The sequence below is a fragment of the Rhinolophus sinicus genome, chromosome 2 (assembly GCF_057876585.1).
Source record: "Rhinolophus sinicus isolate RSI-liver-muscle chromosome 2, RSI-T2T, whole genome shotgun sequence".
NCBI classification, from domain to species: domain Eukaryota; kingdom Metazoa; phylum Chordata; class Mammalia; order Chiroptera; family Rhinolophidae; genus Rhinolophus; species Rhinolophus sinicus.
Window position 1 is genome coordinate 129,052,306 of NC_142502.1, and position 15,300 is coordinate 129,067,605.

Genomic DNA, 15,300 nt, shown 5'->3' on the forward strand with positions numbered 1-15,300 from the left:
GAAAGCAGGAAAAAACACAAATATATGGAGATTAAACAACATACTTTTAAAGAATGACCAGGGCAAAGAATAAATTAGAGGAGAGATCAAAAGATACATGGAAACAAATGACAATGAAAATACATCCTACCAAAATTTTTGGGACACAGCGAAAGCAGTTTTAAGAGGGAAATTTATATCATTACAGGCCTATCTCAAGAAACAAGAAAAATCCCAAATAAATAACCTCACATTACACCTTAAAGAACTAGAAAAAGAACAACAAGTGAAACCCAAGGTCAGCAGAAAAAAGGAAATAACAAGAATCAGAGCAGACGAATATATGGTGATGGAAGGAGAACTGACTCTGGGTGATGAACACACAACGGGATTTATAGATGATGTAATACAGAATTGTACACCTGAAATCTATGTAATTTTACTAACAACTGTCACCTCAATAAATTTAATAAAAAAAAAAAAAAAAAAAAAAAAAAAAAAAAAAAAAAGAATCAGAGCAGAAATAAATGAAATAGAGAACAAAAAGACAATAGAAAAAATTAATGGGACAAAGAGCAGCTTCTTTGAAAAGATTAACAAAATTGACAAACCCTTGGCTAGGCTCACTAAGATAAAAAGAGAGAAGACACTAATTAACAAAATCAGAAACGAAAAAGGGGAAGTTATCACGGACACCACAGAAATACAAAGGATCATCCAAGAATACTATGAAAGACTATATGTCACCAAATTCAATAACCTAGAAGAAATGGACAAGTTCTTAGAAACATATAGCCTTCCAAGGCTGAACCATGAAGAACTGGAAAATCTAAACAGACCGATCACCAGTAACGAAATTGAATCAGTCATCCAAAATCTTCCCAAAAGCAAAAGTCCTGGACCAGATGGCTTCACTAGTGAATTCTACCAAACCTTCAAATAGGATCTAATACCAATCCTGCTCAAACGCTTCCAAAAAATTGAAGAAGAGACAGTACTCCCTAACTCATTTTATGAGGCCGACATTACCCTGATACCAAAACCTGGTAAGGACAGCACAAAAAAAGAAAACTACAGATGCATATCTTTGATGAATACAGATGCAAAAATCCTAAACAAAATTCTAGCAAATCGAATGCAACAATGCATTAAAAAGATTATTCATCACGACCAAATGGGGTTCATCCCCGGGACACAAGGATGGTTCAACATCTGCAAATCCATCAATGTGATACATCACATAAAAAAAAAATAAAGGACAAAAATCATATGATTATATCAATTGATGCAGAAAAAGCATTTGACAAGATACAACATCCATTTTTGATTAAAACACATAATAAAATAGGTATAGAAGGAAAATTCCTTAACATAATAAAGGCCATATATGACAAAGCCTCAGCTAATCTCATAATTAATGGTGAAAAACTGAAGCCCTTTGCTCTACATTCAGGAACACAACAGGGCTGTCCCCTGTCACGTCTGCTTTTCAACATAATGTTGGAAGTCCTCGCCAGAGCAATCAGGCAAGAGAAAGAAATAAAAGGCATCCAAATTGGGAATGAAGAAGTTAAATTGTCACTCTTTGCAGATGACATGATGGTATATATAGAAAACCCTAAAGACTCCACCAAAAAGCTATTAGAAACAATCAAAGCATATAGTAAAGTTGCCGGCTATAAAATCCAAGTACAAAAGTCCATTGTATTCCTGTATACTAACAATGAAATCTCAGAAAAAGAAATAATAAAAAAAATTCCTTTTGCAATTGCAGCAAAAAGATTAAATTTCTAGGAATAAACTTAACCAAGGATATGAAAGACCTATATGATAAAAACTGTAAGACATTTTTAAAAAAAAATTGAAGAAGACACAAAGAAATGGAAAGACATTCTGTGCTCATGGATTGGAAGAATCAACATAGTTAAAATGGCCATATTACCCAAAGCAATATACAGATTTAATGCAATCCCCATCAAAATCCCAATGGTATTTTTTAAAGAAACACAACAAAAAAAATCACCAGATTTGTTTGGAACCACAAAAGACCCCGAATAGCCAAAGCAATCTTAAGAAAAAAGAACAGTGTCTGAGGTATCACACTCCCTGACTTTAGCTTGTACTACAGGGCTACAATAATCAAAACAGCATAGTATTGGCAGAAAAACAGACACGTAGACCAATGGAGTAGAATTGAGACCTCAGAAATAAAACCACATAAATATGGACAGATAATTTTTGACAAAGAAGCTAAAAACATACAATGGAGCAAAGACAGCCTCTGCAATAAATGGTGGTGGGAGAATTGGAAAGCCACGTGCAAAAGAATGAAACTGTACTGCTATCTGTCACCACGTACCAAAATTAATTCAAAATGGATCAAAGACTTAAGCATAAGACCTGAAACAATAAACTGCATAGAAGAAAACATAGGTAGTAAACTTATGGACCTTGGGTTCAAAGAGCATTTTATGAATTTCACTCTAAAGGTAAGGGAAGTAAAAGCTAAAATAAATAAATGGGACTATATCAAACTTAAAAGCTTGTGCACAGGAAAAGAAACCATCGGCAAAATAAAGAGGCAACCAACCGAATGGCAGAAGATTTTTGCAAACAATGCCTCTGATAAAGGGCTAATATCCAAAATATACAAGGAACTCATGCAATTCAACAACAAAAAAACAAACAACCCAGTTGAAAAATGGGCAGAGGACTGAAGAGACATTTCTCCAAAGAGGACATACAAATGGCAAATAGACAAATGAAAAAAAAAGCTCAACATCACTAATCATCAGAGAAATGCAAATAAAAGCCACAATGAGCTATGACCTCATCCCAGTTAGAATGGCGACCATCAACAAGACAAATAGTAACAAGTGTTGGAGAGGCTGTGGAGAAAAAGGAACCCTCATACACTGTTGGTGGGAAGGCAGACTGGTGCAGCTGCTATGGAAGGCAGTGTGGAGGTTCCTCAAAAAGTTACAAATAGAATTACTGTATGACCCAGCAATCCCTCTCCTGGGTATCTACTCAAAAAATCTGAAAACATTTAGAGATAAAGACACGTGTGCTCCAATGTTCATTGCAGCTTTATTTACAGTGGTCCAGATATGGAAACAACCAAAATGTCCTTCGATAGATGAATGGATAAAGAAGTAGTGGTATATATACACAATGGAATACTATTCAACGGTAAGAAAAGATGAAATAGGACCATTTATGACAACATGGATGGATCTTAAGATTATAATGCTAAGTGAAATAAGTCAGACAGAAAAAGCAGAGAACCATATGATTTCACTGATATATGGTATATGAACCAAAAACAACAAAAGAACAAGACAAACAAATGATAAACAAAAACTCATAGATACAGACAATAGTTTAGTGGTTACCAGAGGGTGAGTGGGGAGGGGGTTGGTAGATGAGGGTAAAGGGGATCAAATATATGGTGATGGATAGAGAACTGACTCTGGGTGGTGAACACACAATGGGATTTATAGATGATGTAATACAGAATTGTACACCTGAAATCTATGTAACTTTAACTTTACTAACAATTGTCACCCCAATAAACTTTAAAAAAAAGAAAGAAAAAGAAAAGATAAGAAATATGAATAATAAAATGACAATAACTCCATATCTATCAGCAATTACTTTAAATGTAAATGGATTAAATGCCCCAATCAAAAGATAGAGTGGCTGAATGGATAAGAAAACAAGACCCTTACATATGCTGCCTACAAGACACTTCAGATCGAAAAGCACACACAAACTGAAAGTAAAGGGGTGGAAAAAGATATTTAATGAAAATGGAAATGAAAAAAAAAATCTGGGGTATCAATACTTATACCATACAAAATAGACTTTAAAACAAAGGCTATAAGAAGAGACAATGAAAGGCTCAGTAATCCCACTTCAGAGTATTTATCCTAAGAAACATTAAATGCTACTTTGAGGGGATGTGTGCATTCACATGTTCATTGCAACATTGTTTACAATGGCCAAGATATGGAGGCAGCTTAGGTGTCCATCAATGGATCAATGTATAAAGAGGAGGTAGTACATATACACAATGGAATATTGCGGGGCCATGGAAGGGATTGGGTTCTTGCCATCTGCAGTGGCATGTATGGACCTGGAGGGTATTGTGCTGAGTGGAGTATGTCAGACAAAGACAGATACAATGTGATTTTGCTTATGTGGAATCTAAAGAATAAAATAAACAAACAAAATAGAAAGAAACTCATAGAGAACATTTTGATGGTTGCTAGATAGGAGGGAGTTGAGGGTGGGTGGAAAAGGGAAAGAGATTAAGAAGAACAAATTGGTAGTTACAAAGTAGTCATGGGGATGTAAAATAAAGCATAGTGAATACAGTCAATAGTATGGTAATAACTATGTATAGTGCCAGGGGAGTACTAGACTAATCAGGGGGATCACTTCTTAAATTATATAAATGTCTACTAACCACTATGCTGTACACCTGAAAAATTAATATAAAATAATATTCAATGTCATCTGTAATTGAAAATTTTAAAAAGTGGGGGAAAGGTGAAGGGGAATAAGAGGTTCAAGTTTCCAGGTATAAAACAAATAAATCACGGGAATGTAATGTACAGCATGGGAAATATAGTCAATAATATTATTACAGCATTGTACAGTGTCAAATGGTTGCTGGACTTATGGTGATCACTTCTTTAGGTATATAAATGTTGAGTAACTATTGTATACACCTGAAACTAATATAATATTGCATGCTAGCTATATTTTAATAAACACGTTTAAAAATAAAATAAAATATGTATATATTGCTATATTTTAATTACGAAGGATTTTAATTACGAAGGATCTTAATTACAAAGGAATATTCAAATTAATTATATACACTATATGTATATACACACTATTTATGTATATTCCTCATGTGTACTATATATATAATGAAAAATCCAAAATGAAATTTAATACAATTTCACTTACAATAGTATCAAAAAGAATAAAATATTTAGGAATAAATTTGACAATAGAAGTGCAAAAGATATATTCTGAAAACTACAAAACATTGTTGAAAAAAATTCAAGAAGATCTAAATAAATAGAAAGGCATTTTATATTCACAGACCAGAAAAGATAATATTGTTAAAATGACAATACTTCCAAAATTGATCTACAGATTTAAAGCAATTCCTATCAAAATCCCAAGTGGCTTCTTTGTAGAAACTGATAAGCTGATTTTAAAATTCATGTGGAAATTCAAGGGATCCAGGGGACTCATACTTCTTAATTTCAAGACTTACTGCAAAGCTACAGTATTCAAGACAGTGTGTTACTGGCATAAGAATAGATATTGATCAATGGAATAGAATTGAGAGTTCAAAAATCAAACATTTATGGTCAATTTGTTTTTGACAAGGATGCCAAGACAATTTAATAGGGAAAGAATAGTCTTTTCAACAAATGGTGCTGGATAGCTACATGCAAAGGAATGAAGTTGGACCCCTACCTCACATCATAAGCAAAAATTAATGTGAGATGAATTAAAGACCTAAATATGTTAGAGCTAAAACTATAAAACTATTAGAAGAAAACTTTGGGGTAAATTTTTGTGACCTTGGACTAGGCAACTGTTTTTTGTTTGTTTGTTTTTAGACATTACACCAAAAGCACAAGCGTCAGAAGAAAAAAATGGATAATACAGATATCATCAAAATTCAGAACTTTTGTGCTTCAGAGGATACCATCAAGAAAATGAAAAGACAATCCATAAAATGGGAGAAAATTCTTGCAAATCGTATATTTGATTAGAGACTTGTATCCAGAATATATAACGAACTCATAACTTAATAGTAAAATGGGCAAATTATCTGAATTTAAAAGTGGGCAAATTATCTGAATAAACAGTTCTCCAGATAAGATATACAAATGGCCAATAAGCACATAAAAAGATATTCACTATCACTAGCCATCAGGGAAATATAAATAAAAATCATAATGAGATACCACTTCACAACCAGCAGGAATGACTATAATGAAAAAGACAGATATACTGGTAATATGAAGAAACTGAAGCACTCATATGCCATTGGTGGAAATGTAAAATTGTGCAGCAGCTTTGGAAAACTGTTTTGCAGTTCCTCAAAAGGTTAAACATAGAGTTATTGAAGACCCAGCAATTCTACTCCTAGGTATAGACCCAAGAGAAATTAAAACATATGTCCAGGCAAAAACTTGTACATGAATATTCATAGCTGCATTATTCATAATATCCAGAAAGTAGAAGCAACCCAAATATCCATCAATAGATTGATAAAGAAATAAAATACATATATCCATACAATGGAATATTATTAGCCAGTTAAAAAGAAATGCTATGCTACAACATAGATGAATCTTGAAAACATTATGCTAAGTGAAAAAAGCCACTCACATAGAAGCATGTATTGTATGGTTCCATTTATACAAAATGTACAGAGTAGGCAAATTATAGAGACAAAAAGTAGACCAGTGGTTGCCTAGAGCTGGGGTGGGAGTGAGGGAGAGTTAGGCAAAAATGGAGAGTGACTGCTAATGGGGTTTCTTTTTGGAGTGATAGAAATGTTGTAAAATTTACTGTGCTAATGATTAATCAATTCTGTGAATATAGTAAAACTATTAAACAGTATACTTTAAATGGGTGAGTTGTATAGTACATGAATAATATTTCAATAAAGTTATAAAGAAATGCGGGCACAGGTGCCAATGAGGTTGGTTCCTAAAAAAAGAAAGTCACAAAAATAAAAATTTCAAAGACAGCTCCAACTTTTCCTTCAACCTATACCCCCTTCCTGGCCCCCCATATTAACCAATTATAAGACTAGTGGTAAATGTGCGGGTAATGAGAACATCTAATAGTTATTTAAGCCAACACAATGGGTCTGTTATTAAGGTCAATCTAAGATTTAAAAGATGATAACCTTTAATCTGCTGGGGCTACATTTAAAAGAAGATACTATCAAGGCCAACACACAATTGGTATGAATGGTGGACAGAGAGAATGATGATTCTCCGTACACAAAACAAGAGAACAAGCCTCAAGGATTGATAGAGGTAATTTTGGAGACAAATTCAGGAAGAACAATTTTACATACTTAATAACAAATTTATGAAATGTACAGTGCCTACAACATGGTAAAGGATGAAAAGTGGTAAAAATCTAGTAAAACAGGTTCAAATGATTGACGGATCTTTTATCAAATGAGAGGTTTAGGGGTTGAGTTTAATATCAAGAAGGAGTAAAATATTTTCCACAACTCAGAATGGGTGACCTGAGATGGTGCAGCTTACATATTTGTTTTGCAATATCTTTGTTAGCCACATTCCTTTAATGTTCCTTTATTGTATGACTGACATCTTGATAACAATCTTTCAGATGACCATATGCAAAGTGAAGGAAATGACCAGTAGAAAGTACACTTGGGGCTTCTGATTTGAAAAGGTAGGGACTCAGCATCATAGAAATAGATAACTGAGGACCCAGTATACTGCACATGACACTAATGTGATTCCAGTTCATCTCAGGGGCCAAGTAGAAAACGAATGCAAGTTGAAATTTGGTGAGTGGGTAGAGATTTTAAATATGGCCACACACCCTTTAACAGTTACTTTCCCCATAATTACCCCATCCTCCAAAGTAAATATTAAATTTTCCCTTTCTGTCTGAATCCATGATAGAGGAAAACATCTGAAACATTGGGAGGTATTGGCCCATGTAAACAAACCCCCAAATTATCTTGGAGCATAAAGTCCAGAGTGTCTCAAAGATGAGAGGAAGTAATAGGGGTTGCCAGCCCATTCTGCTCAAAAGGATATACTTTTTTGATCAACAACAAAAGGGGGTCATGAATCCAAACGTCTGAGGCTGCTTCTAATTAAAGAGAGCCTTACAACTCTCATGCGTTTGCATTTTGCAACCCTAGTTAAATGTACTAGACCGTCAGACTCTTAAATGATGACAGGATGAAAATAGTGAATTCTCTTAAAAAGATAAAATATCCCATTTCAGAGACAGTCTATATAAACACATTGCTTTCTGTGAATAATTCTTTTAAAATGTGATTAATAAATACATACATGATTAACAATGAACAAATTTTTTTGTAGAGATTTTCGACATCCATTGATTTTCTTAGAACGCACATTCTTCTTCCACACATTAAAAGCCTTCCATTTCCGGAAAAGTGAAAATATGGGAATCTTAATGAGTTCTCTGTGATATAGATATTCCTGTTCCCATCGATCAATTTCGATAAATTCAATGTTGTCATTATAAATGTGTGTTATTGCCTTTTTGCTAATAGTATAGTAGTCATTTTTATTGATGTTCTCATAATTTACAACTCTATGAACAAATAAAAAATTGGGACAAGTGAATAAAGTATTTAATATAAAATCAAGCAATGACATTAATTTTTATTTTAAAGAGATAAAACATTTCTGGAACACAAATACTTAAAATTTTTAAAATTCTGAAAAAATACTTTTAGATTAAATAAATTGCCCAAGAAAAGGAAGGGGAGTTTCTTTTAACAAGAGTTGGACTTATTATATAGCTCTTTAAGTTTTCACAACCTTGGCAATATCCTTGATAATTTCAGTTACATGATTTTTACAAAAACAAATCAATTACAGTTTTCTAAAACACAATAATAGCCCTATATGAAAGCTACCTGGAAATAAATTTGTATTTATTATTAACTCTTTGTAAACTACTCAATATTAGTAGTGTATGAGAGTTTATACTACCCAGTATTGACAGAATTATGAGAAAGATCAAAGCACGAAAATATGAATTTGATAAAATTAGAATCAAGACCCAGATTAAGTTAAAAATATGTCCAATTTATCACATAAAATAATTATTGAGAAATTGTTTTTTCAAGATATCCCTCTTTCAACTGTCATCAAGAGCATTCTTTAACCTTGTGCATTACAGGAAATCGATCAAGTAAAGAAGAAAAGCAAGAATGGGATATAAACAGGAGTAGAGATAGAAGGAAAAAAGTAATGAGAATAGAAAGGGCTAATTCTCTAAAACTTCTTAAAATACAAACCTGCCTACAGGCACAAATATATTCTCTGTAATTTTAGCTTTAACACGGAAATTAGGATGCAAATTAAATATTCAATAGTAGCACAAGTATGAAATATATTGTCATATAGCAAGTTATTGAAATGCATTTAGGAATTTAGGAAAATAAAATTTAGGAAGATTGTATGGTAGTTTAGAATAATAAGATAAAGGTTAAGTGAAAACAAAACTCCCAATTGCTTCTATGTTAAAACTATGCAAATATTATATGTATTAACAAAGATTACATAGGAACATTCCAGTGAAAATCAATTGTTTCCCATGTCTATGCTCTTGTTAGTCCTTACCTCTGCATTCTGAACCTAAAGCTCATGGTCTTTAACAGCCCTCAGTCATCTGTGAAATCCCTGAGATTGTTATATGTAAGCAAATTTAGGTACATATGTATGGTACGTTTTTAAGGAATTAGAACAAAATTCTCATATGCTTTGGGTCTATTAATAAAAAAATGAAGAACTATTGGCATAAATCATTTTTAGTTCTCAATTAAAAAACAACAGCTAAGTTTAAAAATCTATTTTTAAAAAATTAAGGCATACAAGACCAGAATGAAAGCAAACCCAAACCAAGAGCTCTTCATGTGAGCACACAGGGGAAGCTGGTCCAGGGTGGGGAGGCCTGACTGTGCTGTAGGGAGGGAAGAGAGTCTCGAAGGCCTCTCTCCTACTTCAGTGCATAAATGGCAGCTTTTACTTGATTCCACTATCTGACTCTTTGTCTGTGTTCTAATGAACTCATACCAGAAATGTCTGGGAAAATGCCAGGAATTATATGTTGCTGGCAAGGTATGGAAAACATTTAAAAACTTTCTTTGACAACAGCTGAAGGTATAATTAGGACATTCTTGAGATGGTTCTCTCCAAAATGTGAAATTTCAACTTGTCTCTGAAACTATAATCAACCTTAGATGTTTCATTGGCATTAGGCATCAAAACAACCTGAAAACGAGGACAGTTCACCACCACCCTGGTGCATGTCTGGAAATGCACTCTTTGTGGGTCGATCTACTGCTACCAAAGGCTCTTCTAGAAGGTGGCAGGTGTGATCCATGATGTTAAATTTTAAAGTACTGGTGCTCAGTGCCACTTAGAAATCCTTTTTTATTTATAGATTCCTATCTACTTAAGATCCTCATTCTCAAACCCCGAAGCCTTTTGCTCCTCTACACATCACTATTTTGCATGGAGCCAATCCTTTTCAAAGACTGGATCACCAGCATCGATCGAAATCATCTGGGGTGATTATTAACAATCTAAATTTCTGGGTCCAACACAGAACCAGAACTCTAGAGCTAAAGAGGCTCCCTGGGTGATTCTAATATACAATAATGTCTGTGAACCACTGAACTTTATTTGTAAATGAACGACAACAAAAAAGTGGTGACAAGATGGTCTCTCTCTGTACCTTCACTTGAAAATCATCATAGTGTGATAGTGTGTTTTTTTCCTCCTGAGTGTATCTCTCATGCTTTCTTCCAAATGGAGATGAAGAAGTTTCACCTCACTTTTCCCCCTAGCTTTTGGCTGCTTTTCCTCTGCATCTAAACATGTGCAGAACCTCTTCTTAACTTACAGAGAGCTTCCCTTTAGCTTGTAGAAAGCTTTTTCTTGACCCTGCTCTCCATTTAACTTAAAACTTCTTCCTTCTCTTAAACTTCCTTTATAATGGTGTGTATCAGTTGGCCATATCCTCTCTATCTATTCCTTCTTCTAGTTTCCAAACAACGGTCTTATTTCCTCACTATTCTAATGAACTTATTGTCTCAGAGATGAGCAGGGACTTCCTTCAAGCCCAATCCAGTTGATAGATAGAAGGGGCAACAGGGTCAAAAAAAGCTTTGCAAGAAATAAGAAGGCCTGTGCACAGATCTCCATAATCCCATTCTACTTAGACTTTCCAGTTCATTACTGAGGGGTTACTTTCCAAATATACTCCTTGGACTTCTGTGCTCTGCTCCACACACTCCACCTCAGAGCACTCATCCATTTCAAGACTTGATCCACAACTCCTATGCTAATGACTGTCTATTCAGCCTCTCTTGGCATTTAAGATTCAGCCTCAAATTTCAGCGACCTCCTAGATAGTTGCTTTGGATGTTTGTTCCTTCCAGGCCTTTCTTTGAGGAAATAGCAATATGAAAAAATAGACCTTCTTTAAGACCCGAAAAAAGAACTTCATTTGTTCAAGTGCTACTATAAAATTCCTACTTTTCTGATAAAGGAGATGACTTTAGGAGTCAATCAGTTAAACAGAGATCCTTGGACAGTTAACTAATCAGACTGAGATGAATGTCTTGAATAAAATTGCATTTAACCATGCTTTACTAGAAAGACATCTGTGCTGTTTGCTTGCTGTTCAATGTAGAATCAAGGAGTCCCTTGTCAAATTGTTCTACTTTGGAACCTGTCTCTGTCCCTCTGAAATGAAACTTAGACTCCAAGATGTATTTTCATTTCTAAAAGCATGTGTCTTATCTAAGAGAATCGTATGGAGTGAGAAAATTGCATGGCCCAATGTTGTGGTGGGTCCTAAATTGTCCTGTTGTTCATTTCAGATATAACTCAAAGTAGACGTATTAGGCTTCTACAAAATTATTTTTCCTCCTAGAATTCTTTGATTTTCCAAAACAGTAAGATGTCAACGTGACTTATTTAAATCAGCAGCTCTGTCATTACTCTTTGTAGGGACTGAAAATGCTTCTGTTCCTCTTTAAAACAGTCTACCCAGACCACAATTGCAGGAACATGGTTTGTGTCATGAGAGCCTTCATTCAAGGACTTTGAATAGCCTCCCATTGCTGGTATCATTAAATCCAAATTATTCTGCCAGGTGTTTGTGGTACTGTCCTCCTGTCTCATATTTGTTCCTTTCTGTCACACAAATCACTCTTTTAGTCAAGCTGGTTTCTTTACCATATCCATCTTAGGCTTTGTTTGAATGTATACATATGTCTTTGTTACCCTATTTTCTCTTCCCATCTCTTTAAGTTTCTGATTTCTACAGCAAGAGAGTAATTCCTTACCTGCTTTAAGGCAGTGGCGTGAATTAGGTAAGCTCATGTGGCCCTTTGTAAATTTAAGTTCTCTTATTAGTTTCATTATTATACAGTTTTGTTACGATCCGAACATACTTTTTAGATGAAAGTAACAAGCAAGTGCCTGGAAAGACATTAGCCATTTCCTGAGTTCTGCATTTATAAACCTCAATCTATTTGATGATGGTCAATATCATGATTCAATATGAGTTTAGATCTAATCTAAACTAGAGAAGAGAAATGGCTTGCTTCACTTCTGGTGTGATTAACCAGAAATGGTAAAATATTTGATGGGAAACTCCTTTTTACCTAAAAAATTAAATAAAGACATAATTAAGAAGAAACCTCCAAGTTTTTTCAATAAGAGAAGGTCTAGGGCCAATGATTCTCAGCGTATGGCCCTTGGAACAGCAGCACGTAGGAACTGCAAACTCCTAGGCTGTACTCCAGACCTACCGAATCAGAAACTCTGGAGGTTTAACAACTTATGTTGTAACAAGTCCTTTAGGGCTTCCTGGAGAACTGCTGCCCTAAGTCCATGGCGTGCAAAGCTGGTTGAATACTGGAATCATCTGGTGCGTTTTAAAGTATTTCTCTAAAAAGCTCAGGCTCTACCAGAAACCAATTAAGTAAATCTCTGGGAGAAGGCCTGGGTGATTCTAATTAGCAGCCAAGGCTGAGAACCACTGCTCCAGGTTCTACAAGATTTTGAACAAAATTAAATCATTACCTACTAAATTGTCATATATCCAGACATAACAGGGTTGGAAATGACCTAGGAACCAACTTAATCATTTAGAAAGTAATCTGATCCAAGCCTAGTGTAGATGTTTATATAGTCCTTCCTACCATCCAAGACACATAATTATTTTTCACAGAATCCTAATCATAGCAGATATCCCACAACAAAGGTTTCCTTGGTTATATAGGACAGAAATGTGTAATTAACATTATTTAATGCACAGTTTCTTAATCTCAGCACTATTGACAGTTTGGGCCAGGTAATTCTTTGTTGTATGGGGCTGTCCCATGCACTATTGGCAGTTTAGCTGCACCATCCTCTCCAGTTATGATAACCAAAATCTCTCCAGACATCTCCAAATGTCTCCTGGGGAACAAAACTCTCCCAGGTTGAGAGCCAGTAATTTAATTTAATGTTTCTCAAATCTACATGAACACAGAACAATTTTTTTTTTACCATCTACCTATTAATATCACTTAGATCTAATATTCCTCAACACACACATTGAGAAACACTGAAGTAGAGGAGACCCTGTGTCCTCTTTCTTGGCTTTCTATGGACTCTAATGATGTTTAGGATTTGGGGAGGGCTCTGCCATACATTCTGACACCCATTAAATTCTAATATCTTTAAAATTGACATTGCAGTGAAGGATATAAATGATAAACGTCTAAGTTTTGCGCACCTGAAACTAATAAAATTAAAAAAAATTGACATTGCACAGAATTCATTAAATCACAGAATTGAAATCTGGGAGTATTGGACTTTGTTCTGAATTTCCTATCTGTAAATCACAAAACAATATCACATAGCAAAGTCCTTCATGTATCTGTGCGTCACTTTTCTCATCTTTCAACTAGAGAATGACTTTATTTTTAAATTGATGGGATGACATTGGTTAATAAGCTTATAAAAGTTTCAAGTGTACGAGTCTATAATACATCATCGGTATATTGCATTGTGTGCTCATCCCCCAAAGTCTAGTCTCCTACCGTGACCATATATTTGACCCTACCCATCTTCCCTTCTGGTAACTACCATATTGTTGTCTGTGTCTATGAATTTTTGAAATTTGTTTTGTTTATTCATTTGTTGTTTTCTGTTTTATATCTCACATATGAGTGAAATTATATGGTTCTTGTCCTTTTCCATCTGACTTATTTCGCTTCACATTATACTCTCAAGATCCATCCATGTTGTTGCAAATGGCAGTATTTCATCTTTTCTTATGGCTGAGTAGTATTCCATTGTATGTATATATGTACCACATCTTCTTTATCCAATCATCCATCAAAGAACACTTAGGTTGTTTCCATGACTTGGCTAGCATGAATAATGCTGCAGTGAACATAGGGGTACAGATATCTTGATGCATAAATGTTTTCAAATTTTGGGGGTAGATACCCAGAAAAGGGATTTCTGGGTCATATGAGTAGCTCTAGTCTTAATTTTTTAAGGAAGCCTCCATACTGTTTTCCATAGTGGCTGCACCAATTTACATTACCACCAGCAGTGTATGAGGGTTCCTTTTTCTTCACAGCCTCTCCAACACTTATTATTTGTCTCGATGATAGCCATTCTAACAGGTGTGAGGTGGTCGTGCATTGTGGTTTTGATTTGCATTTCCCAAATAGCCAGTGAAGTTGAGCATTTTTTTCTTATATCTAATGGCCACGTTTATGTCTTCTTGGGAGAAGTGTCTGTTCTGGTTCTTTGCCCATTTTTTAATTAGATTGTTTGTTTTTTTGTTGTTGAGTTGTATGAGTTCTTTATACATTTTATATTAGTACCCTATCAAAGGCGTTTGCAAATATCTTCTCCCATTCAGTTTAATTTTTCAATTACAGTTGACATTCAATATTATTTTATATTAATTTCAGGTGTACATCATAGTGGTTAGACATTTATATAATTTAAGCAATGATCCTCCTGACTATACATAATTATTACCATGTTATTGACTATATTCCCTATGCTTTACTCTACATCCCCATGACTATTTTGTAACTACCAATTTGCACTTCTTAATGCCTTCACCTTTCTCACCCTGTCCGCAAACCCCCTCTCATCTATCACCTATAAATCTAGTACCCATCTGACATCATATATAGTTATTACAATATTATTAACTATATTCCTTATGCTATACCCTACATCTCCATGACTACTTTGTAACAACCAATTTGTACAATCCTGTCCCCCTTTTCACCCATTCTCAACCCCTTCCCATATGGCAATCAACGAAATGTTCTCTGTATCTATGAGTTTGTTTCTGTTTTGTTTGTTTGTTTATTTTCTTCTTTAGATTCCACATATAAGCGAAATCAGATTGCATCCGTCTTTCACTGTCTGGCATACTTCACTCAGCACAATACCCTTCAGGTCCATCCATGCCACTGCAGGTGGCGGGAACCCA

At 34.6% G+C, this 15,300-nt stretch overlaps 1 protein-coding gene across 1 annotated transcript in view; it reads right to left on the reverse strand.

Moving 5' to 3' along the window:
- Positions 1 to 15,300, reverse strand: part of DNAH6 (dynein axonemal heavy chain 6) — a 248,121-nt gene that overhangs the window by 208,507 nt on the left and 24,314 nt on the right. The window contains exon 5 of the mRNA XM_019756389.3: positions 8,091 to 8,358. Coding sequence (XP_019611948.3) covers positions 8,091 to 8,358 — 268 coding nt within the window. The remainder of the gene's footprint in view (positions 1 to 8,090; positions 8,359 to 15,300) is intronic.